At 37.9% G+C, this 26822-nt stretch overlaps 1 protein-coding gene and 1 long non-coding RNA gene across 5 annotated transcripts; one reads left to right on the forward strand and one right to left on the reverse strand.

Moving 5' to 3' along the window:
* The first annotated feature begins 8093 nt into the window (after positions 1-8093).
* On the forward strand, positions 8094-11579 carry LOC110897836. Of its 3 annotated transcripts, none has more exons than XM_035976041.1 (3): positions 8094-8634; positions 9148-9932; positions 10710-11579. In XM_035976041.1, exons 2-3 carry the CDS (start codon positions 9868-9870, stop codon positions 11428-11430), a joined length of 786 nt encoding a protein of 261 aa, XP_035831934.1. In that variant the 5' UTR covers positions 8094-8634; positions 9148-9867; the 3' UTR covers positions 11431-11579. The 3 variants fall into 3 exon arrangements, with proteins under 3 accessions (XP_035831934.1, XP_035831963.1, XP_022000258.1); XM_035976070.1 differs by having other exon boundaries at positions 9148-9835; positions 10778-11579; XM_022144566.2 differs by lacking the exon at positions 10710-11579 and having other exon boundaries at positions 9148-9988.
* A 6871-nt stretch (positions 11580-18450) lies between these two features.
* LOC110897835 lies at positions 18451-26172 on the reverse strand. Of its 2 annotated transcripts, XR_004864265.1 has the most exons (6): positions 25961-26172; positions 20885-20993; positions 20354-20820; positions 20012-20046; positions 19785-19891; positions 18451-19691 (listed from the first exon to the last, which is right to left on the reverse strand). It is a non-coding gene; the product is annotated as an uncharacterized LOC110897835 (long non-coding RNA). The 2 variants fall into 2 exon arrangements; XR_002568992.2 differs by having other exon boundaries at positions 20354-20993.
* Between the last annotated feature and the right edge of the window lie 650 nt (positions 26173-26822).

Here is a 26822-nt window from a genome sequence, read left to right on the forward strand (position 1 = left end):
ATTTCGAGGTTTTGGGATTAAGCTTGGAGTCGATGTTTCGGGGAGTTCCTGGCAGTGAAAGCAATATCTCTTTTTGGAAAGAGCGGTGGTTGTTCGAGGATCCTCTATGCGATAAATTTCCAGCCTTGTTTCAGTTGGAAAGACACAAGAATGCAGCTGTAAAGGATCGTTTGGGGGTTGATGCTGAAAGTTTGGAGCTGAATTTCATGTGGACTAGCCAACCGTCTACTTCTATGGAAATTTCGGAACTGCAAGAACTTTCGGATGCCTTGTCGAGCTTCGCATGCGGTTTGGGTGAGGACAAGTGGAGATGGCTATTGGACACTTCAGGCTCTTTCTCGGTGAGTAGTGTCAAAGATAAGGTTCAAAAGTTGATTTTTTCAGACTTGGAGCTGGCGTTTGAGTGGAACAATTGGTCTCCCAAAAAGGTTAATTTCCTGATTTGGAGATTAGTTCAAGACAAGATCCCGACATACTCGGCTTTGGCTAGGCGAAACGTTGTTGTTCAAGATAACCGTTGTAAAATGTGTGGTGATGAAGCTGAAACGGCGATACACTTGTTTGCCTCATGTTCGGTTGCGGAACAGATTTGGGAGTTTGTATCTCGATGGTGCAGAATACATCACGTTTTCGCATTAGAGTTAAAAGATTTGGCAAATATCCATAAGAGAAACAGAGGATCACAGAGGTGGAAAAAAGTGGTTAATTTGGTGACTCAAGCCGGAATGATGCGGTTTTTGAAGGAAAACAACCTCATGTAAACAGGATGAAGGAGGAAATCAAGATGTTTGGATACATGTGGCTAAAGAGTAGAGTCAAGAGTATAAATATATCATGGGAGGATTGGTGTAATTTCAATTTGATAAATATTGGTGTATAAGGTGATGTATTGTTCTTGTTTGGAGTAATGTATTTGGGATATCATCTGGCTAACAATTGGTTGCCCAGGTGAAAATGGAATAAAATTTTGTTGATCTTTCAAAAAAAAGAAACCTATCTTTGGTGGCAGCTTTGAGGACATCAAAAGTCAACAAAAATGACATCAACATTAGACTTCTTTCCAATATTCTCAAACGGTAATATTAAGGAGGGAGCTCCAATGGAATCTATGGGGGCGGCGAGATTTCCAATATTTGTTGAGATTAGTGGAGAGAAGGAAAGAATTATGAGGAAAGAGGAGGTTTTTGCAAAAGACGACAGTGGGGAACAACTAAAACAAGATTTCTTGAATGTTACTATTAAGTCTTTTGGGCCTAGTAAGGAAAAAATAAAAAAGAAAACCATAAAGCCCAAAAGTAAAATTGTAACTGTGGATAAGGCGGGGAACATAATTAACGGGGAGAAGGATGGAGGAATTATTAGGCCCAGGAAAAGAACGAGACAGAATGACCCGTTCGACCTAAACGAAATAATTGGTATACAGGAGGATAGCGTCAATTCGGATGATCAGTTAGACAACGAAGTTCACAATGTGGGGAATGCAAGAAGTCATGAGAAAAGTCATAGAGTGGAGGGGGTGGTGGAAGATTTAAATGTACAGCCCAACGAGGAGGAGGATGGGAATATCGACTTGGAGATGCATGCTACATCCGTTATGGGAGGCATTGTGGGAGTTGATCTGCAGAACCATGAACCTATGATCAGGAAAGCGATCAGGGAAGAAGGAATTCAAAAAGCAGTTAAATGAATTTTCTTTCTTTAAACATTAGGGGTTTAGGGGAGGGGGTAAAAACAAAGCGGGATGGGTTAAAAATATGAGATATGAGAACGGTATTGACTTCATTGCTTTACAAGAAATTCAGTTTAGTGACGTTTCAGGTATCGAGTTCGAGAAATTTTGGGGAACAGGAATTTTCGAGATGGATCACGTGCCAGCGATTGGCAGGTCTGGAAGGGTGGTGAGCTTGTGGGATCCTAAAGTTCTCAAGGTACATGATACTATCAAGCATCCTAACTTTTTATTGGTTATGGGGACCTTAAAGGGGAGCAATAAGGCTATAAACGTTTTGAATGTGTACGCTCCGCAAAAAGTCCCGCAAAAAAAGGCTCTTTGGGATGACATTAGGGGGGGTGATGAGTTGTTATCCAGGGTGGTGGGTGATTATGGGTGAAGGGGTATGGTCCCAAAAAGTCGCGCAAACCTCATAACAGGTTGCACGTGAGACCATACTCCTTAGCATAACAACTTGATAATAACAACCTCGCGCGGCTCACATCACATTGTGACTTATCCCCGCGCAAGGAAGAGCACATAATAAACTCAGATAGCAACACTTAGCATAAAAACAACGGCATAAGTGAGCACACTAGCCCCGCGCGGGTTAGTTGCCACCAAACAAAATCCTCCCCATAGGAAGACGCGCTGTTACCTACAGAGGTACACAGGGTACAAGTGACAGTAAAAAGAACCAATGAGCGTCCAGCAGGCTCTGTTCAATCGTGCGCCACGATCTTCTGACGATAAGTACACAAGGACGCCTACATGGCACCAATCAAGAGACGGAGACAACTGTCCCACGATCTCCACTTGTCTGCTGATGACAGAAGGGACAACAAGGCCGACAACAATGACACGTGGCTCCAATCAAGGTGCGCCAGCACCGACGAGCATCTAGAAGCCACTAAGCAGTCGAGGCCAGCAAGGCAAAGAGCATATTCGTTGTTGTCCGTTTCTGGCCCAAGGCCCATCAGCCCACAACCTCTTACACCTCTCCGGCTATAAATAGGGACCTTCATTCCTCAGGTGATGGATTCGATTCTCTCGGCTCTTACTCTTAAATACTTAATTACTCTCAAAGCAGTCGCTTATTCTCACGCCGGAGCCCGGTTAAGAGGGAAACCCCCACATTCCCCTCTTAACGAGTAACGGTGTTCTGTTTTGCAGGTTGATTAACCAGTCGGAGCTCAAATACCTCAAAGAAGATTAACCACTATGATAGGAACATAAACCCCTCTAATTAATACCTTAATTAGATCACTGTTTCTTCATTGGCGCCCACCGATTTTTTCTATAACCACCCTCATCTTCTTTATTTGAGCCTTTGACGTCTTTTCATCCTTCGACTATGACTGGTCAAGGAATCTTTCCAGAGTTCGGCTTCGGAGCCAACTCTAACACGGCCTTGGGTGAAGGAGTCCAAAACCTCCAAGCCCAAATCACTGTTTCTTCAATGGGTGATTTTAACGCGGTTCGTAATCGGCTTGAGAGAAGAAATTCTAATTTTAATAAAAAATGTGCTTCAAATTTTAATAATTTTATATTTGAAAATGGTCTTAGAGAATATGAAATGAAAGGTAAGAAGTTCACGTATGTTAATGAAAACGGTAACAAACATAGCAAGATTGATAGGGTCTTGGTCTGTCACGATTTTTTCTCTGAATGGCCGGTGACGTGCCTTAGGGCGATGCCGAGGGCTCTCTCGGATCATTGCCCTCTTGTCTTGACTTGTTCGGACAAAAATTTTGGTCCCAAACCGTTCAGATTCTTCAACTCTTGGTTGGAGAGAAAGGATTTTGATGAAGTGGTTCAGAAGTTGAGCGTTAATTTTATCGGGAGTGGGAACCAGACGAGATTCTATCAAAGAAACTTAAGGAGATTAGGGAAGGAATTAAAAATTGGAAAAGAGAAGTTCTTGCCAAGGAAGGGGAAATGGAGATGACTCTGAAGGAAGAATTAGAAATCTTGGAAGATATGTCGGAAGTTAGAGAGTTATCCGAAGAAGAGGAGTGGGCCAAAATGGAATGTTTGAAAGATTTAAAAGAGATCGAAAGTTACAAAACCAAAGACCTTAAACAAAGAGCTAGGGTTAGATGGGATTTGGAAGGTGATGAAAACTCGGCGTTCTTTCATGGGTACATAAAAAGTAGGCGGGCCTCCAACTATATCCCGGGTCTAATGATTGACGGGGTTTGGACTACTAAACCGGCTCTGATTAAAAAAGAGATTATGATTTTCTTTAGAAAGGCTTTCGAGGAAAAAATTAAGGATAGACCAAAACTCATATGCCACAATGTTAGACGTCTATCAGAGATTGATGCGGCTTCCCTAACGGTTCCTTTTAGCATAGAAGAGATCAAAAGTGCGGTGTTTGAGTGTGGGTCAGACAAAGCTCCAGGGCCGGACGGTTTCAACTTCAAATTCATCAAAAGGTATTGGAATTTGTTCGAATACGATTTCTATAACTTGTTAGATTCCTTTTACAGGAAAGGATCTATCGCGATGGGGTGTAGTTCATCCTTCATTACTCTTATCCCGGAAAACAAGGATCCAGTGGGGCTGAGTGAGTACAGACCGATCAATCTGATAGGGGTGATAAGCAAAACTATCTCGAAGATTCTGGCTAATCGGCTCAAAAAGGTTATTGGGACCATCATTTCGGAGAATCAAACGGCGTTTCTTAAAGGGAGGTACATTCTGGACAGCCCGTTAATTCTAAATGAGGTCTTAGCTTGGGTCAAAAAAGATAAAAAAAGGCTTTTCTTTTAAAAATTGATTTTGAAAAAGCTTATGATAACGTGAGTTGGAGTTTTCTTTTGGACATCATGGGGCAAATGGGTTTTCCTGCTTTATGGTGTAAATGGATCGATGGGATCCTAGCTTCGGCTAGATCCTCGGTATTGGTAAACGGGTCTCCTACCTTTGAATTTAGTTGTTCAAAAGGGGTTAGACAGGGAGACCCGTTATCCCCGTTCCTGTTCCTGTTGGTCATGGAAGCTCTTTCTAGTATTTTATGCAAAGCTAGGAATGAAGGGAAGTTCAAAGGTATTCAAACTCCTAACAACGGTCCGGTAATATCTCATCTCCTCTATGCTGATGATGCTCTCTTGTTGGGGGATTGGGATAAGGAAAATGTTAAGAACGTGGCTAGATGTTTAAGGATTTTTTATTTGTGTTCGGGTTTAAAAATCAACCTTCATAAAACTAACATATACGGGTTGGGGGTGGATAATGGTGATGTGGCTGACATGGCTAAAGTGATTGGGTGTAACACGGATTCTTTTCCGCTTTCTTACTTGGGGATTATGGTGGGAACCAATATGAACAGAATTAACAACTGGAGTCCTATTATTGAGGTTTTTGATAAAAGATTATCGATTTGGAAAGCTAAAACTTTGTCGATAGGGGGGAGACTTACCCTGATTAATTCGGTGTTAGAGAGTCTGCCTATTTATTATTTTTCTTTATATAAGGCCCCGGTAGGTGTGATTAAGAATCTCGAAGCCAAAATGAAAAAATTTCTTTGGGCAGGTTCTAACAGTAATTCGAAAATGAATTGGGTGGCTTGGGATTGGGTCACGTGGCCTAAGACTAAAGGTGGGTTGGGTATAAACAGACTCAAAGAGGTCAATGAGGCCCTTCTTGTTAAATGGGGGTGGAGATATAGGGTGGAGAATCATAACTTGTGGTGTAAAGTGATGGAAGCTTGCCATTGGAAGAACAACCAAAGTAGCTTCCTTCCGCTTAACGGAAACATTGCGGGGTATTGGAAAAATATAGCGAAGTTGTTTTTCAAAATGAAATTAAATGGGAAGGGGCTAAATCGGTTAATAATGGGTAAAGTGGGGAAAGGGGATGATATTCGTTTTTGGATTGACACTTGGGTGGGCGATTTTCCCTTCATGGAAAGATGGCCTAATTTGTTTGGTCTGGAGAAGTTTAAATCATGCAGGGTCGCAGAGAGAATGGAAGCGTTTCAAGAAAATGGGGTTTTTTCGTGGCAATGGTCCAGACAGCCGGAATCCGACGAGGAGTTACAAGAATGGCAGGAATGCATTGAGGTTCTCAGCTTAACGAGGCTTTCCAACGACAAGGATGCGTGGTATTGGAATGACGATAGTCAAAATATCTTCTCAGTGAAGGTGGTTAAAAAGACTTTAATTATGGATAGAGGTATTAATCACCCGCCTAATTTTGTATGGTGTAAATGGGTGCCCATAAAATGTAATATTATGGCCTGGAGAGGCAATTTGGATAGGCTCCCTACGAGAACTAATTTAAGAGGTAGAAATGTGGAGATAACCTCGGTTCTATGCCCTTTCTGCGACGATTTCGAGGAAACGGTTGATCACTTATTCACTGCATGCTCGGTGGCTATGCGGGTGTGGGCGGCTTTCAGCGTTTGGTGCAACATCCCGCCTTTGTTCTTTTTTGAGTTCAAAGACATTTTAGACATCCACAAGGTCATTAAGAGGGGTAAGAAGGCGGATAAGATCATTTACGGGCTGGGGATTATTACTTGCTGGTGCATATGGAAAGGGAGAAATGATCTGGTTTTTAATCAGATTAAAAGGAGTTCGCAGGATATCATAGGGGAGATAAAGTCGAGAGGGTTTTCTTGGGTTAAAAATAGATCCTCTTGTAAATATATTAGTTGGGCGGACTGGTGTAAATACCCTATGTACATGTTGTAATTCGTTTGTTTGTGTGCCCTTTGCCCGTTTGGGTCGGGGGAGTATTTGTTTGTTTGGCCTTTTGCCCGTTTGGGTCGGAGGTTGTTTTAATGAAGTTCTCTTTTCAAAAAAAAAAAAATTAGACTTCTTGTGAGAAGCACAAGACACAAAAAGCTTGACATCATTATAAAAACACATGCAATAATTGAAAAAAGGTGAGAGGCATTTATTTTTGATCATCATCAATTATCACATGTGGGGAGGCATGCAATTGATTTAAGTATGAATTCAAACAACAAAAGATACTACATGTGGGTTACGGAGTCATGACCGTGACTTACGGTTAAAATATTGGGGTGGCGGCAGTTTCTTCGAATCTTCCACGTGATGAAGTTGGCCATCACGCACAAAAACATCCCCACCCCTGGTCCCCTAATCGTTTCACTTTAATTTAATTAAATCCTATACTTTACAATTTTGTTTAGTCATATTATTAACTAGGTGAGACACTCACACTACGCGGCGGAGTGTCTCATTAGAAATGTGGTGAACGTATTTCTATACCAAACTATCACATATACGGCATGAAACAAAGAAGTTAAATCAATCACTTTTGATGCTGCAGGTAAAGAAAGAAAGTTGCAATTGGCGGAGTTGGAGGAACTAAGAGATGAGGCCTATGATTGTTCGGAAAGCTATAAGGCTAAGATGAAAAAGGTTCATGATGCTAAACTGCGCCTCAAGACGTTTGAGGTAGGGCAAAAGGTTTGGCGTTACAACTCCAAGCTAAAGTTCTTTCCGGGCAAACTGAAAAGTAAGTGGACGGGCCCATTTGTTGTCAAAAGTGTTGGGAAGTATGGAAATATAGAGATTGAAGATGAGATTGGACGTCAAAACCAAGTGGTAAATGGACATCGTCTAAAACCTTACATTGTTGCTATTGATCAAGAAGGTGCACCGATTGAAGTGGTGAAGTTCCTTGTGGATTCACCAACTTATGAGGTTGACTAAATGGGTCAGGTAATGTCGGGCTGAGGACATAAAACTTAGCGCTACCCGGGAGGCAACCCGTGTGTTTGTTTCTTTTTTTTTTGTGTGCGTTTTTGTTTGTTTTCTTTTGTTTTTCAATCACCACACCAAATCGTCATTCACGTGGTTCCAAGAATCTAAGTTGGGGAGGACATAGTTGGCGAGTCACAAATATGCTGTCACGTTTTACAAACTCATTTCCACTATGAATGCATTGAGGGCAATGCACATTTCTAAGTTGGGGAGGGGAGTCTTTTTAGATGACAACATGTGTCTTTTATGAAAAATGGTTTTAAAATGTAAAAAAAAAAAATTAATGTGGTTTGAAAATGTCAATAAAAATTGAAACCATTTAAAGAACATTAATGGAGTTGTTAAATGTATTTTGGGTCTAAAAAGAAATTGAAATACCCACAAAGGCTTATGACCATTAGGTCATGGGTTCGATTCTCACAAAGGGGGTTTTTTCCAGATTTGTTTGGTTTCCTCCTGAATTGGTGTATAGGCATTATTGCCTAGTGGAGATGGATATAATCGGGTGGTTCCGCTGGTGACACGATGATACTCCAGTGGTCCGTCAGTGATCCAAATTTTCCGTTCAAAAAAAAAAAGAAATTGCAATTTCAATAAATGAGTTTTGGGAATTAAAAGTTTGGTCAAGAGTATCACGTTGGTTTTTTTTTTTTTAATAGAAATCTGGCACATTTCACAAGGTGATTTGGCAAAATAAATCATAAATGTACGCTGGGTGGCGCAAGCATACGTTGACTGCAAAGAAAATCTCAATTTCTTACTGTACTACGCTTGCTATACGCTGATTAAGTGCTTTCAGAACACCGTAAGCATACGCTAGGTGCCGTACAGATACGTTAAAGCTGCTGAATCCCAAAATTAAAAAAAATAATAAGGAAAAAATTAAGGGAGCGGTTCCAAGTTCCAAACACCCTTTTATCCATCTGTCCTCAAATCACTAACCCACCCACTTTCTCACCTTTTCTTTCAAAACCTCTCAAGAACCCATTTTCATAACTTCATCAAAACTTAATCAAAATCAATGAGTTTGGTGTCAAAACGTTGGTGTTGACGAGTATATGGAGCAATTTTTCAAAAATATTCACGAGTCAAACGATTTCAGTGGTTGAAGTTGACGAATTTGGGTTGTTTTTGGTGCGAGCTTTCATCTAATCACATTCTCACCATCACGAGATAAGTAAGGTAAGAAATTTTCGTTTTTTATTTTATTTTGCTAGTACTTTCACGAATGCTGCTGAGAATCTTGCATATTTATCATGCTAGAAATGGTGTTCAAGCTTAGATTATTTTCATGATAAGTTGTTAGGGTAAAAATGAAAAATTAAATTGAATAATTGTGGGTGGGTTGAACATGATGCTGCATTGTCAGATGTGTGATGGAGTTGAAAATTTGAAGTTTAATTTTAAGATAGAACATGAAAAATGATAATGTGGGATGCTGTGAAGTCAAAAAGAAAAAAAAAATCATATGTTGTGTAATTTTGGTTGCTGACATTGTATTATGCTAGATGGATGGAACAGTTGATTGAGTTAGGAAGGAAGTTTGTGAAATTGCCAATTTCAAATGTTAAGTTGTTAAAAAAAATGGTTAATCTACTTAGATAGGAAACAAACAAACAAACATTTACAATTGATTTTATGAGAAATCGTTATATCATGTGAGCTAAATGGTGGTTATTTTCTTCGTTTTCGCAGAATGGCACCCAAAAGGAAAAATTCAAAGGAAGTTGCTGAATCAAACAACAAGAAGCCATCTTGGGGAAGCAAAAAGTTATCGGACATAGAAAAGAATTGGCGACCACAATTATATAGGGAGAAACTGGAAGATGTTAAGTCTGAAGAGAACGGAAAACTGAATTGGATGATTACTGAATTGGATGATTTCCGTCATTTTGGGTTGGTTGAAGGATTTGAACGTTTGGGATGGTTGGCTGCACTAACTTTCAACAACAAGGATAATCCGGAAGTATATCAAGAAGAGATTATCGAGTGGATGTCTACTTTAAGGAAAGTGGAGGGTGATAATCATCCTTGGGACACAAAGTTAATTGGTACGGTGAATAAAACAACTGAAGTAACAATGTCTATGAAGTCTCTATCGAAGATTGCTCCCTTTGACACTTTACCTCAAGCACAATATGAAACTCATCCGGATAACTACATATGTCTTGGTCAAAAACAAGCAAAAGGGGCAGAATGGGCTGAAATGTTGGAAACATTGTTTGAAGTTCCATATGAGCAATTTTCTGAATCAATGCCTTTGAAGGCGAGTGATTTGAAACCATTGCCTCGAAAATTTTTACTTGGAACATTATCCCAAGAAGGAGTGACAAAGCTAAAGTAAGACATTGTGATGTGAGGGTTCTTTACGCACTTGTGACCGGTAAACCAATTTTCCCTTTTCGTCAGTTAATCATGTTAAATGTTTGGGAAGCACATGAAAAATCGAAAAGAGCTATCATCCCACATTGTCGGTTGTTATCGTGTTCTTGGTTTAAAAAAGCGCGAAGCGCTCCGAAGCGTTTTGGTTCCAAAAGCTTTAAGCGAAGCGAGAGCTTCACGTATACGAAGCGCTCCATATTATATATAATTATATATAATGTTAATTATATATATAATTATATATAATGTTAATTATATATATATATGTATAAAAGATAGCTATCCATATTAAATATATGTATTTTATAATGTTAATTTTGTACTTTTATGCATAAATTAAAAAGTTTAAGGACCAAATGTAAACTACTGAAGATAGAGGGGGTTAAATGTTTAAATAGACAAACTATCTTTACACCTTTTAAGTAAAAAGTTAGAAGTTTCAGGGACTGAATGTAAACTAATGAAAGATAGAGGGGTTAAATGTTTAAAAACCTTAACTTATGAAAACCCTAAAAGCCTAAAAGATACGCAGCCGCATCTCTCTTCTTCTTCTTCTTCTTCCCCCTTCTTCCTTGTTTCCGGCTGAAAGCAACTCCGTCGCCGGAATTTGTCACCGGATTTCACATAGGAAGTCGCTATATCGTCGACATAAGGTCGATATTTACCTTGTAAAGACTGTTGGGCTTAAAAAATGGCCCAAATGGTGATCTGATTGGCTGGAGCGTCGCTTCACAACTTCATCGCTTCGCTGCTTAAAGCTCGCTTCACTTCGCTTCACGTAATGTAACGTAACGTAACGCTTCAGAGCCAAAAAAGCGTTTTTTCCATCGCTTCATCGCTTCAAGCTCGCTTCAAGCGTGCTTTTTTAAACACAGATCGTGTTTATTGAAGAATGCAAATGTTATCTCTAAAAGAAGTACACCAAGGATCGTGCCTTTCATAGATTTTTGCAGATCTCAATTGGGAAAAGGAGAATTTGCTTTTAAGGAAACTGTGACCCATTTTGTTCTACATGATATGAGTAATAGGCGGGTCCATGAGATAGCTAAAGACGTAGTTATGGGGGAGAATGATGGGGGTGGTCCTAACGGTGAAGAAAGAGAGTATGATCATTTAGGGAGAAATGAGCCCATAAATCCATATCCAGGTCGGCATCCCGCATATAGAAGCTGGAATTCATTTCAAAGAGCAATGTGGGATCGAAGTACAATGGAGTATGAAGAAGCGAGACAATGGAGGAGCGAGCAACGGGAATTGTTGCAATTGTGTGTGTACCAACAAGAAAGGAACTATCAAAAGCTCTTTGATTATGCTGAACAGGTTCGTCATCATGAGGACTATCGTGCAGGTTTGGATTACTTCGAGAATGTTTCAAGGGTGGACTATAGCACTCTACCGCCTTGGGATAAGGATGATGAAAACTTGACACTTCCGTATTACCCACGGATGCCATTTCCTAGTTGGAGATCAATATTTGCACCAGCTCAAGTTTATGATCAAGGAGAGAGTTCAAGCAATGTGGATCCGTATGCGACTCGGCCTCTTGCGCGTGGTGTTATGGATTCTTTCTTTGGCCCCCATCGCGGGCCAAACTGATCAGAGCACAATTGATCAGGTCCACGTGCACTTTCTATCCCTTGTACTTTATCCTTGAACTTTTTAGTCTTTTGTGTGTTGGTGTTTGGTGAACTTCTTTGCTTTAGTTTGTCATGTTTTTAAGACTTAGTTAATTTTTTTTAGTTTAAGTGACTTCATCAGTTTGAATATCATTGAAGTCCCTTATGCATGATGCAACTGAATGATTCAAAACCCCATTCGCACACACTTTCTAGCTTACAAAATATACATTGGGGACAATGTATAACTCAAGTGTGGGGATGAGGGGAAATTTAAAAAATTTTGACCAAAAGTCCTTTGAGTAAATCTTAATTGTGGACGAAAACAAAATTTTTCAAATCATCAATTCATTACTTGCCGGTGCACATGTATAGGTCCTTAATCATGGTTAATTCTTTAAGCTACAATCTAAAGTTTCTCAACAAGTTGTTTTCTAAATGGGGGACAAATCTACATGCTTCACATTGGCAACCCTATTCCACCGTTTCCGTGAGATTTTGAGCCTATTCACATTTATGTGTTCGCTTGGATTCTTTGGTTTGAGTGTTGCCATTATGTATTTCAATTTCAGAACTTGTGTAGTTTGATGCATATCAAGATCATGAACCAAATGCTTGCACGAAAATGATAGAGGCACTAGGATTAAACCTTTGTTTGAAAGCCTGTTTCTTTGTTTTATTTTGCCCACTATCTTAACATGATCCCTTAGTTGCCACTATTGAGCCTTTACCTATTCGTTTGTTAAAACCCATTCACACTACCCATTTAGCCTTTAGCCTTTTTTTTAAACCGTGTGTGGTGAAATCCGAGTAAATTTAGGTCTAAATTTAGGTCTAGTAGTTATGTATTTTTGTGTATTTTGTTTAGTCAAAGAAAAACAAGAGTGATATATTGGGTCCCAAAAAAAAAGAAAGAAAGAAAAAAAACGTAACTAATGGACAGTAATGGTTATTTTTAACAAAACACATGGACAAAAAACGTAACTAACTCTTAATTTAATTTAATTTTAATAAGACCGTGGGGTATGGTGGGGCTTGGATTGGGGCATTTGTTGACACGTGGAATGGACCCCCCCCCCCCCCCCCGCCTAGTTACATGTCCTTGGGGTATGGCGGGGCGTGGGTTGGGTGCACCGCGTGGCAGAATATTCAAAAAAAAATTACAAAAAATTTATAAAAGTCACATAACATTTATAAAAAAAAAACTACAGCTTCATTAAAATTTTAAAAATTACATAATCCTAAAAATTACATAATTTCTAAAAATTACAAAATAACAAACCTAGAGCGTTAAATAAATTTCAAAAAGGTCGATCTTGTCGAACGCCTTCATAGCGTCAACGACGCTTGTGACGAGAGCCAATTCTTCCTCGTGGGTCCTGGATGCCATGTTCTTCGGCTTGGGGTAGCGGGTTCGGGACGTTGGGGTTGGGGTGACCGGTTGGGATGGACCACAAGGTGGGGTTTGGGATGGACCACATGGTGGGGTTTGGGGTTATTTATAGGGGATGTTGGGGTTGGGGTGACCGCTTGACCAAGCCAAACGGTTTGAATTTAAAATTCAAACTTTTCATATGGTCCGCTATGACATGGCGGGGTCAGCGAATGGAAGCAAGCCAGCTAGGATGTCAAGACCGCCCCACGCCCGGCTTGAAACCCAAGCCCCAAGGGTCACGCCCCAACCCAAGCCCACTTGGGATGGTGGTTTGGGCGTTTTCCCCTAACCCACGCCCAAACCCCCACCCCATACCCGATAGTCTAAAAGGGACATGATGGTCATTCAAATAAACTACTGGATGACATTGATCAAATGTAATAGTTGACGTTAAATTAATGATATGTAGATGACTATAGATCCCTACGCTCGTGCCGCCTCCAACGCTATAAATTGGAATTGACGTTAACAAAAGAAAGTTATGTTTCCAACAATAAAAAGCAAAGAACCACTCTTCAGAAGTAGCAAATTACAGGCTTGTACAGTACGCTTCGCAACTTGTAATGACTGACATAGCTCTGTTATATAATTAAAAGGATTAGGGATGACAAATTAAAATACCTGAGTCTGAGGGATGTACTCAAAACATCTACGACGAGTATATTTAATATGCTGCTGATATAGGACTGGGTATGAGGATATGAGATTGTTAAAAAAATATTTTGTGCCTGATTATCCGAAACTATATACTATACATGTTTACCCGAACTATATACCCAAAACATATTTCCAAAAATTATTTGCTTTTATTTTTATTCTTTGTTAACTCTTGTATATGAGTTCTTCATTTTAATGGCTTTGTTATTTCAAACTTTCTTTTTAAATATATGTATTTTGATGATGTTATTTATACCTATATGTTATGAATATAATTATCAATTAAAATATATATATATATATATGTTATATGAATGTAATTTATTATATTTATAATTTACATTTAAAAAACTTAAAATTATAAGAGTAAAAAACCATACATGAAAATCTCAAAAGGTATTTTTTCTTTAAAACACCAAGGTATTTTTCTTTAAAACACCAATGGGTATATTTAATACTTGTGGGAAATCCTGATACCCGATAGGTAATTACCCGACATGTTTTGAACTGGGTATGGGTATGGGATTATGTTGGATATTGGATGTCCGATGATCGGTAATTCAGTGTTACTATTGATATGCCGTCCCAAAAGTTACATTTTGGACAACAAATAAGTTATAATATTTTATCGTTAAATACTAGTTCTTGAAATGAAACGCGGATTTAATTGTAATAGTTAATTATATGGAGATATAATTAAAGAGATTACATATTAATTGTTTAGTGAAACAATTAACGGGATTAAGGTTTTTTAATTAATTAAATATAACAAGTTTAATATATTTTTGATAAATAATAAAAAGCTAAGGGCCCGGTTAGCAATTAAGGATTAACTACTAGATGTAGATGAAATGAGGAGGGTATATTAACTGTAATTAGCTTTAAATATAACAAGTTTAATATATTTTTGATAGATAATAAAGCTAAGGGGTCCGTTAGCAATTAAGGGTTAATTACTAGATGTAGGTGAAAGTTAGGAGGGTGTTAACTGTAATTAGCTTTGTTATACAAACAAATATAAATGAAAACTTAAACACACAACAAACATAATACCCCAAATACCCACCTTTGCTGCTCACCGTTGCGCCACCACTTCCATTTGCCATCGTCGCATTACGCTGATGTCTCATTAGACTGTCGAACTAGTTTTCGGGGTTTTCTCATGAACGTGTCTTCTAGCGTGACATTTGTTGATCCTTAGTGCGGGTCTTTGGTTTTCGTCAAAGGTGAAAAAAACCCTAAACCCCATATGGTTGATTATTTTTTATTCGAATGTAACTGGACTCCTGGTGGGATAGTTTTAATACGTCAAAATTGTGCATGCTTCCGCTCAATGTTAATAAGTGTTATTAATTATTAAACTAACGATTTTATTTAAAATCGTACAACGATTCCCAACAGTAGTATTCGAGCGACTTTTACATTCGTTTAAATATAATTGTTTAAAACAATCTCTATTTTGTTTGTCAAACAAACCCTTCATTGCAAAATGATAGTCATAAACTCACACACACACCATGTTAATGTTTTTGGTACCTCAAGAACTCAAACATACATGAGAATTCTCCTATTGATCACCAAGCCATTCAGACCCATATCGTATCGAGTTGGTGCGTTTGTATGCATGCGATAGATTTGTCTCTTATGCTCATTAGGGTGTTCGGTGTGGGGAGGGGCAAACCCACGTTACCGAATCGGCAATGGGTGGCAAACCAATGCCAACCCATTTGCCGCATGTGGTGTTTGACGAAATGGGCTTAAATCGGTGATGCATTACCGAATCGGTGAGGGGAGGAAGGAGAGGGAGGGGGGTTGTGGGGTGGGGTCCATTCCAATCTCAACCAATCACATCTTTTTCCTTTTTTTTTATTTAAAAAGTTTACCACTTCACCAAATGTCTAAACCATTGCCAACACTTTTCACCAAAGTTTAAACACTTTTCACTAATTGACGTGGCACACTCTCATTGGTTGATTTTTTAGTTTGCCACTCTCAAGTGTTTAACCACTCCTTACACCCTTATCACATGTTACCCTTTACTTTGGTTATTGTGAGTTATATTGGCTGATTAGACGTTGCCATGACTTGTATTTGATTTGATCACATTACTCGAGCACATGGACCTATGGGACATAGGTCATCAGACTGACACAAATGACCTGATGGAAACTCCTACGCATTTAAAAGAGACAATTTACGGAAATAACATTCAAATCAAATTTTTTTTTTGGAGTTAACTGCCATTTTCGTCCCTGTGGTTTGGTCACTTTGGCCATTTCAATCCATTTTTCAAAAATGCGCCATTTTCCTCCCTGACGTTCTGGAAAGGTGTCATTTCAGTCCAAAAATCATAACCCAGTTAAGTCGGTTAGTAAATAAGGACTGATTGTGTAAATTTGTAACATAAAGGACTGATTGTGTAAATTTGTAACACCACCACCACTAGCCCTGCCACCACCACCACTCCGCTGCCACCACCGCCACCACAGCCACTGCCACCACCACCACCACCGCCACCACCGCCACCACAGCCACCACCGCCACCACAGCCACTGCCACCACAGCCACCACAGCCGCTGCACCATCACCACTCCGCTGCCACTACCGCCACCACAGCCACTGCCACCACAACCACCACAGCCGCTGCACCACCGCCACTCCTTCTCTCTCTCTCTCCGACTGTGATGATGATTGATGAAGATGAGTTGCAGGTTGTCAGTTTTACAGCGGTGAACGGAGGTGATGACAGAGGTGAACGGTGGTTTACGGTGAAGTGGTGGTGGGTTATGGTGATGGTGCAGCGGTGAGGAGACGATGGAACGTGGTGGTGGGTTATGGTGATGGTGCAGCGGTGAAGTGGTGGTGGGTTATGGTGATGGTGCAGCGGTGAAGTGGTGGTGGGTTATGGTGATGGTGCAGCGGTGAAGTGGCAGTGGCTGTGGTGGCGGTGGTGGCTGTGGTGGCGGTGGTGGTGGTGGTGGTGGCAGGGCTAGTGGTGGTGGTGTTACAAATTTACACAATCAGTACTTTATGTTACAAATTTACACAATCAGTCCTTATTTACTAACCGACTTAACTGGGTTATGATTTTTGGACTGAAATGGCACCTTTCCAGAACGTCGGGGAGGAAAATGGCGCATTTTTGAAAAATGGACTGAAATGGCCAAAGTGACCAAACCACAGGGACGAAAATGGCAGTTAACTCTTTTTTTTGAAAAATCAACTTCATTAAAATGAAGACTAAGACCATGTGTAGTGGTAACTTGTTATAATGCCCCCACCATGGGGCATTATCCGACACGTGGCAATCCAGTCAGCATGGGGCATTATAACATAAAGTGGTGTAGTGGGGATAATGCCCCTTTCAATCCTTAAAAAAAAAAACAAAAAAACAAAGTGATTTCTCATTGGTGGGTCAACTCAAGTCATACCTCTAACAAGTGCAAAATGGCGTTATAATTATAATGCCCAAGCAAATTTTTTTCCCCCATAATGCCCCATAATGCCCTATGTAATGGAAGAGTGGGAGTTTTTTTTTGTTATAATGCCCCCATAATGCCCCATAATACCCCACTACACATGGTCTAACAAGAAGGGTTAATGACACAAAGTGTGGTGTAGGTCCTAGTTTACTTAAATTCTTTAATTTGCTAATGAACAGATTGCCACCAAATTAGAAAGAAGATTTTAAATTTAATATCATCATAATTATTAAGACCACACCGTGTGGGCGTGGAGGAGCGGCGTTTATGCCCTTCCACACCCCCCCCTCTCCACGCCGCACACACCACACCCCCCCCCCCCGCGTTATTAACGACGTTTCAAGCCCATGAAGAACCCATCGGTGTTGTGTTTATTGTACGTTGACGTGACGTGCATTGGTTAAATGTGGCAGGTAGCTGTTGGACCCCAACGACATAATTTAGAAAAAAAAAGATTTTTTATTTTAAAAAATCATTCACCTCACCTATATAAAAAAACTCACAATTTTCACCACTTTCACCTCACTCTCAGAATTCATTTTTATAAAATATCTCAACCTTTTTATAAAAAATAATGCATCCACACAACCGCAACTTTGATCCGAACAACCCTTATGGTTTCGGCAAACTACCGAACACCGCTTCGCCGCCTCAAGGGTCTCAACCGGAATCATGGATAAATATCATACCTAGTTTTTGTTATTTTAGTTTTTTAAGTTTAAATTATGTAATCAGTTCTTTTTAGTAATGTAATCTTTTTTTTTTATTTATTTAAATTTTGTAACTGTTTTTATTATTTATATTAGTAATAATGCTATTTAAAAAAAATATTAGATAATATGTCATTATTAAATAAAATTAATAATAAAAAAATATGTGCCACGTGTCGGATAACGCCACTCTTCCACGTCCTTCCCTTTGTTCTACCACGCCACTTTTCTAACGCGCGCTCATGTCGAATAACGCTCATTCTCCACGCCGTGTGGTGAATCTGTGACTTTGCGGGACATATGATCTTTCCTAGCAAGATGAAACCTACATACATAATCTGCTTCTGCCCTTTCCCAGGTGACTTAAATGAGGTTGCGATTTAATGGATACATTCTTTTTTTTGAACGGTCAACGAATCCTCCAAATGGGCTACTGGCGAAATTCACCACATCGGGATACACTCGCCTTCCGAACCGGGGAAAACCCCCACCTAGGGCCGAAGCCCGTGAACACTCGCCCGAAGGCACGACAGTGCGGTGAGGTAAAACCCGCTCAGTTCAAGGATCGAACTAGCGATCGCCGCCTACTCGCCTAGTCTCCCATCATCACCAGGTGCCGCAGAAACTAAATGCTAGGGGCAGGAATTGAACTTGAGTCACTTGGAACACAAGGTCTCTCCCTAACCACTCCACCACTAGCTCATTGGCTTAATGGATACATTCTAACTTAGCAAAAATTTCATTACTTAGCAGCAAGTCACATAGTCCTCACATTCTAACTACAGACAAACAAATAACAAGCTAATAAGACTAATCAGCTCTGTATGATTTTTTAACAAACCAGTATCTGACTCCCAAAATAAAAAAAGAAAGTAAACCTGGTAAGGGTGTTCACTTTCCGCCCTGTCGTCGTTTTTTAACAGTTTAAGGGATATTTGCGCCTTGAGCCAAGCCTCGACATCACGTTTCAGCTTCCATTCTCAAATATCATCAAATTTAGTTATAAAAACTTACCCTGGTTAATAATACAACTCAAGTATACTAGTCGTATTTTATTATTAGATAATTTCCGTACCTCAATGTTGGATACTTAGAACAAGCACCGGAATTGCAAAAGCATCCTGTCTACACAATATATGAACATTTATTTATATATCCTGTGTATAAGCTATTATTAAATACTACAGTATATAGCTAAGTCATAAACATTACCACCAATTTTTCCACTTCACGAGGGTCAACCAACCCAAGAACCATCAGCCCGTTTCAAGTTTAAAGTAACAACAGGACCAAGTCTGCTGTAACCTAGAGGTGCAACCCTAAACCCAACCCGAATAAAACGTAAAAAAAAGTAATCTGTCAACATGTTTCCTCTACTAAACTTACTGAAGATGACGAATAAAACGTAAAAAAAAGGTGTACTTGGTGTCATAAGGTTTTTTTTGTGAACTTATATTTTAGTTTACTTATTATATTACAAAAACAAGTAAAGTAAGAATTTTTAAGTTATTTATGTTTATTATTATTTTTGAGAATTTTATAATAATAGAGTTGAACAAAAGGGTATGTGAGTGTCCATTTATTAGCCCAAAAACTTTACATATATAATAAAACTTTTAACTTCTGCTTCAGTAGTGCTACACCTAACCTAAATCGGTCTCCTCTGTATTACTTTTTCTTTTTTTTTTTTTTCTAATTTTATAGTAAAGTGCCCACCAATTTAACACCCTTCAATTCAAATAAAAACCATAACAGGAACCAACTAGTAGCTCAAAACAATTCACCCCTAATCTTATCCATCCTAGAAACCACATAACTTACACACCAAATACTTCAAAAAACAAAAAAAAATGAAAAAGCAATAACCTTTAGAGAGCTTCTTAATTCTTATTAGGATAAGAAGCCAGGGCTCACCAAATCTTTGACGGTGCTACCTACAATTGCACACAATCCACACCTACAACAAAATGAATCCTCGGTTCAGTGAAGAAAACACGCACAACAACAGAAACATATAAACAATCAACAAATAAGAAGAAAACAAAATTACCAGAAAAACAAGGAAGACCAAACTAGCCTGCAGGTGCAGCGAGAAGGTGAGTGCAGGTTCTGGTGGTGGCGGGTTGTAACCGGAGGGTGGTGGTATTGAACATGTTTCTTGTAGTGTACAACAAAATCAATCATCGGCTCAGTGATGAAAACAAGCATAACAGAGAGATATAAACAATCAATTAAGATAAACAAAATTTCAACAAAAAAGAGGAAGAAGAAACTAACCTGCAGGTACAGATGGCTGTGTGTGAGTGCAGGGCCTGGTGGCAAGTTTATAGGACAAAAGTAACACTACTTGTTAATAGTCGATTTAGAAAACACTACTTTATAAAAGGCATTTTGTTATTTTTCTTGTGAAAGTTTTAACCAAAGTGAATAATAAACCTCAAAACGTTCAACAGGCAACATTACTTAAGCCCTAAATCCCAAGTGTACATCAAAACAAAGAACAAAAAAAGGTACAGAATCGCCATATACTTAATCCATAAAACCAACCAAATCCTAATGTGTTCAATTACCGCAGAAATAGGAAAACCAAAACAATAAAACAGAAGAAAAGGAAGGTACCTGGTGCAGCGTACGAGGTGCGGCGCGCGAGCGGCTGAGGAGGTAAGTTGACTCCGAAGGCTGCAGGTCGTGGCGGCGAGCGAGCCGCTGTGGCCGGGTTGAATCAATCTGGCAGCGCCATGGGGTTTGGGGGAGGGCTCATGGATCGATTCAGGAGAGTGCCAGTGGATCGATTTGGCGAGAGTGAATGGTTTGCCCGCCACAGGTTTTTTTTTTTTTTTGAACGGTCAACAAATCAATCCCGAGCACACTCGGGGCACCCACTGGACAAACGGAGTACTCCGAGAGTAACCCGAGTCATCCACCACCAATTCCGGGGAAAACCCAGTAACCCACCCGCCTATAGGCACGACAGTAAATTACCAGTAAAACCCGTTTGGCTCAAGGATCGAACCCAGGTTTCCTTGGGTCTCCTATCACTGCCCACCAATGCCTCACTCTTTTTTGCACCAAATGTACACCTAAAGCTAAAATAAAACCTGGACCGTCAGATTTTACACAAGAACAACGATCAAGGATTGGTTTTAAAACCTGGACGCGGATTGGGCTTTTAGCGACGACTTCTTTGTTGTCGCCGCTAAAGGGGTCGTCGCTAAAGGCCAACTTTCTTGTACTCGAGCAAGATGCCATTTTTCCTAAACTACAACACCCAACATGTTATTGTTAGCCTCAATATCATGTTATAAGCGATTTAAGTCTATAACTAGAAAATATCAATTTGACAATCGTACTTGCCGCTTTAAAAATGATTTACGAAATCGAGCAATAAACATTTGGTTTTGGATATGGAAATCAACATGTTACATGTGACTTTCAAATAAGAAATCACATTGTTAGCCATGGATAAATAGGAATATGGTACGCATACGTTTAACATGCTTTGTAAATAGAATTATCTTTTATTTATCTCGAATTATAATCACTAATTCTATAAATTTACCAGATGAAATAATTATATCCGTAGTGAAAATGATTTTATCTGTGCTGGATCGTGACAACATGTCAAAATATGAGATCTATGTAATAAGGAGGCAATATCTGGTAACCAGAGCTTTGAGACATGTAATATATACATGTTATACAATTGAACTTTAAATATTATATGAAAATATTGACAGTTCTCAGTTGCCAAATTAACCTTGATATGTTTCTGGCCATTATATCAAATCAAACAAGATAATATTCATGAATGTGAATTAAAAACTCAAACATCGGTTATGATAATATTTACATATGTCACTTTGAGGAGAAAGGTATAAACCCCTTTATAGATTGCAAAATGGATATCCCAGATAGACTTGATACACGGTAATTAAAGAATACCCTTAGCGGCGACATTTGTCGCTGCTATTGCCACATTTTCTTGTAGTGGTCGGTAATATAACACGGTTAAAATAGCTCGGAAAACTACAAGGATTCTTCTATTCTCCAAAGGGAGATTCAGTGATAATGTAGGGTTGGTAGGTAAAAGAAAGAAAGATTCTATTAAATGTAATACAAGCAAGCATGTTTGCTCATGTTGAATTCAAAGATAAAACTAATAATACATGATGAGTAATGTTATAGATCATACAAGTGTAACACATTTCCAAGTCTTACCACCCAAAAGGAGTTGATACCTATTCCAAGTTCAGACCGGAAAAAATCCATCTTGTTAGGGGTATTAAGGATTGTTTTGATAGTGGCAGTCAAGGAAACCAATGGAAGTGAAGGTGGAAAATCAACAGGAGCAAAGTGAGCTGGATATATATGCTTTTGGGTGATATTCTTCAAAGAGTTAATATTTCATTTCAAGTATGGAGGAGGATAAGTGGAAGTGGCTTAAAAATAAGGATGGTGTTTTCACGAACAAGGTATTATTATTATTATTATTATTATTATTTGAAGCTAATAATAAGGAGTCGGATCTCTTTACATGGAAACGGAATAATTGGATACCCAAAAAGATAAACACGTTTATATGGAAGGTGGAGAAAGATCAAGTATAACCGATTCAACAAAGCTTAGTTTGTTCGTGAATGAATTGAATGTCTTATTGGCCGGGCCCTCTTTTAAAAACTACTACTATTTATGCTAGTTTTGATCATTGCAAGTAACTCTCAATCATTAAGCCATGATTCAAACAGAGTTCTCGTTTTAGGAGAAAGATAAGCAGCAGCATCTATAATATCTTATATTATAGAACATAGTTTTCAATGTTATTAACTGATTGATGATGATGGCAAAAAGTTTCAAGTTTTTAGGCCTTTTAATATGCTAATGGCTTGGTTTATGTTAGAGATGGGCATAATAACCGGTTCTAAACCCGACCTGGAACCGGTTTTAGTTCCTACCCGCTCCGCTTTATTGAAGAACCGGTTCCGGGTTCAAAAAACTTGTAGGTTCTTACCCGGTTCCACTTTTTATTAAAAAAAAATCGTTCTATACCTGGTTCCTACCCCGGAACCAACTATAAATGTCAAATTCAGATTCATAGACACACACACACGCTCCTACTACTTCTTTCTTTAACCAACCCTGTTGACTTGAGCATGGCCACCTAACTTCGTGTTTCAACTCTAAAAACTTTTTATGTACAACTTGAAGAAACCATAGCATTTTTTAAATGAAAAAACTCTTTAAGCAAACTACCGGCGAAACACGGTATGAGTTTTGAAAATTGGCCGAACTTTAAACAAATTGTTTATGGGTTCCGGTCAGAACGGGTCGCTTTGAAAAAATGGTCATTTTGCTTCGGGTTAGGATGTGTTTGGGTCGCTTTAAAAAGGGTCGTTTTGGTTCGGGTCAAACATGTGGCTTTGAAAATTGCAAGGTCATGTGATGGTAATTAGCAGACTGCAGTGATCTGCCTTTGATGTTTGAAGAGTCGGTTTTGTTAAGAAAGTAGAATTTAATACTCATCCTTTTAAACTCTTAAATGTATAAAAGACTGCTCAACGAAGATATGTCATGCAGTCTAACTCAAATGACAATACTAGCAGCACAAGGATGACAAAGTGAATCAGTAGTGGATGTTTACAGAAAAGACACAAATGGTGAATCAGTCTAATAATGGAAGTTACATGTCTAATATACTTAAAAATAATGCATATATAGACTCACTTCTATAACCAACTGCTGTGGAACCACAATGTACAGACCTAGCTTTTCACCGAAAGCATGCTGCCCGAGCTCGTGGGACCTGTCAAATCATTTTCCAGGCACCATTTCGTGCATTTTCCATAATGTGTATATGGTTACGATCCATCTCTTTCCTGTTAATTTTTTTTATATTTTAATTTTTTATTATTTTTAAAAAACTTTTTATTATTTTTATTATTTTAGATTATTATTATTTTTTTTTAATCTCATCTTTACCCAAACGGTTTGTAATAGTGAGCATTGCTCTGGAGGCCTGACGCAGGGACCTCATAGTTGGTTTGCATAGTTTCTGCAAGTAATTTTTGGTTGTAATAACAAGTATCAACAGATTAAAAAATACTTAAATACCCAAACCCATCTTGACCCATTACCCATCCGACCTTTTTTAATATACCCATCTTGACCTATACCCATCCCAGGACCGGCCCTGAGCATGTGCCGGGTGGGCGACGGCTCAGAGCCAAAAACATGAAATGGCCCGTAAAAAATGTATGTTATATATTTGTATAATTAAGAGTTAATTACACAGATAGTCCTTGTGGTTTACCATGAGTAACACCTTTGAGTATTAACTTTTTTTGTAACAGGGTACTAAGGGCAACAGGCGTTAATTTTTCAGTTAAATCTAGGTAAAATGACCAATATACCCTTTTAAAACCATAAGGACCATTTATATAATTAGAACACGTTTTTGTAAAAGTAGTTGAATAGACAATTAGTTCATTAGAAATATGATTAAACAACAATAGACATGAGTGTGCCTCAGAATAGGTAGAAGATGCATCTTTGAATCCAACAATTCAATTCAATTGATTTAATTTTTAAATCTGTTAGGGACCAAAATTATCAATCCTTTTAATCATAAGTCATCTTGGAAAATCCATCTTTCCACGACCTCGGTGGTTTCGTGTCTCTGATCATATATGTGTTCGGCACACAGAATTGGCAAGCTCATGCCATGTTTGGGTGTAGAATGATTGGATTGGTAATGCCTAAAATTTTAATTCAGTGATTAATTTTTAAACTCGAAATTTCAAAGGCAACGAATTGTAGGGTCGGCAAACTTAAGAGATGTTCTATTTTTATTAAAGATATCTACTAAAATAGTCCTTGTAATTAAATATTATAATCTATTACAAAAATGCTCCTTCTAGTTACAAAAGGGTATTTTAGTCATTTTACCTGAATTTCACAGAAAAAAGATAATGGCTGTTGGCCTTAGTACCCCAAATTGTTACCAAATCATTCAAAACCATAGAGCCTAAACATGTTACCAAAAAAAGTTAGTACTCATGGTAAACCACAAGGACCGTCTATGTAATTAACTCTATAATCTAATACTCCAGTGGTAGCCAGCTTGCCTTTTAATGCGTTGGTTTCGTGTTCGAGATTTTTAGATTTATGCTGCAACTGTCTTTTAGCGCATTTTTAGATTTATGCTGCAACTCCTTTTTCTCTCTGTAATTATGTTGGTATATTTTCATGTTAATGCTGCTGCAACTATTTCTACCTTTTGGCCATTCAAGCATGATACAACCAAATTCACTTAAGTTTTCTTTTTCTCTTTTCTAAGCAACCAAATTTTTTTTATTGTTTTAATATTATTATTATTATTAATTATAAACATTTTTTTTGTTTTTCTTTTAACTTGTAAAATATTTTTTACAATTTTTTCGAAAATGACTTGAATATGTTCAATTCGTTATAGTACCTGTAATGTATGTATAATGTTTTACAAAATTTCTAAATTTAGCGTTACAACAAATTGGTTTGGTCCACTACAATACCTGAATCAGTTCGGTCCAAAGTAAACCCAAACTAGGCCCTCGCCAATCTATTTATTTAGCACTTCAACTAGCCCAAATATGCTTGAGTTTTTTGAGTGCCAATCGGCCCAAATTTGATTTAGATTTTGAGTGCCAAATTTTTTTTAACCTTTTCGAAGACGGCATTGACCCATCCTAACCCAAACTTATCTTGACCCATTACCCACTTGCCCACTTTGCCACCACTAGTCAAAACCGGACTGTGAACATCCCTAATATAAACGAAGGATAATAGTTAGGCTCTATTATGTTAACAATAAGACTATATATAATTCAGCCAAGCTCGTATTCTAGTGTATAACCTGATCAAGTATGTATGTATGTATATTTAAAAGCCACATAGCACATAATATAAGTTTTATCATATCAGAAAAGTTAACCACACAAGTCAACAGATTAATAATATTCAAAATAAAAATTTTGGGTATGAAGAAGAAGAGTTTACATGGATAATCGCTGGTTGGTTATGAGCTTCTAAATTGAACCAATGTCAAGAATTGAATGATAAAAATCATCTTCCAATTCAAAACTGAATTTCATCTCAATCCATCTCTTTGTTTGTTGGTATCTTTAATTGTTATTAGACAAACAAATAGGTTAACCTAAAGTATATTACACAAACAAATAGTCTAGGGCTTACCAGGGTAAATGGAAGATCCAGCCCAAGCCCTGCAGATTTATTTGATAAGCGATCCCTCTATCTATCTTCCACGGCTTTTAGGAATTTCAGCTTTCACGTTCCTAGAGATCACTTTGAATGAATCTGAAAATAGATGTTGTATTCATGTGGGATTTTTGTAGTGTGTGGAGGGAAAATTTAGGGGATAATTTTAATTTTTAGTACCATTCTTTCATTCTTTTTGGGATATCAGATGTAAGCACGTGTAACCGGCTCTCCGGCCCCATTTCGGTGCACATTTATAGCATAAAAACTTTCTATACACCTTAATTTTAAAAAAATAATATAAATTATAAACACTAGATTAAACAAACAGTTATCTTGTTTTACGAGTTACCAGTGAAATATTGATGCTCACAAACAGTTATCTTGGATTTTTTATTATTTTTTTGATTTTTATACCTTTTTTGAAATCTTTAGATTTTTAGTATTTTTAGGATTTTATTATTTTTTTGATTTTTTAGAATTTTTTGGATTTTTTATTTTTTTTATTTTTTATAATTTTTTTAGAAATTTTTGGATTTTTATTATTTTTTTGTTTTTTTAGAATTTTTTTTTATTTTTTGTTTTTTTTTATTTTTTTATAATTTTTTGGATTTTTTATTATTTTTTTATTTTTAGAATTTTTTTTGATTTTTTAGAATTTTTTTTTAATTTTTACTTTTTAGAATTTTTTTACTTTTTTTATTTTTTAGAATTATTTAGATTTTTTATTTTTTTAGAATTTTTTTGCTTTTTTATAATTTTTTGATTTTTTAGAATTTTTTTGATTTTTTTATTTTTTTATAATTTTTATGAATTTTTAATTGGCATATTATTTTTT

Source organism: Helianthus annuus, chromosome 1 (genome assembly GCF_002127325.2).
Source record: "Helianthus annuus cultivar XRQ/B chromosome 1, HanXRQr2.0-SUNRISE, whole genome shotgun sequence".
Classification (NCBI taxonomy): Eukaryota; Viridiplantae; Streptophyta; class Magnoliopsida; order Asterales; family Asteraceae; genus Helianthus; species Helianthus annuus.

Bases quoted from the DNA above. Each gene is read 5' to 3' on its own strand.
- LOC110897836 (XM_035976041.1), top strand. From the start codon at position 9,868: ATGTTAAATGTTTGGGAAGCACATGAAAAATCGAAAAGAGCTATCATC. The intron at 9,933-10,709 runs ATCGTGTTCTTG...TTTTAAACACAG, and splicing joins ATCCCACATTGTCGGTTGTT to ATCGTGTTTATTGAAGAATG.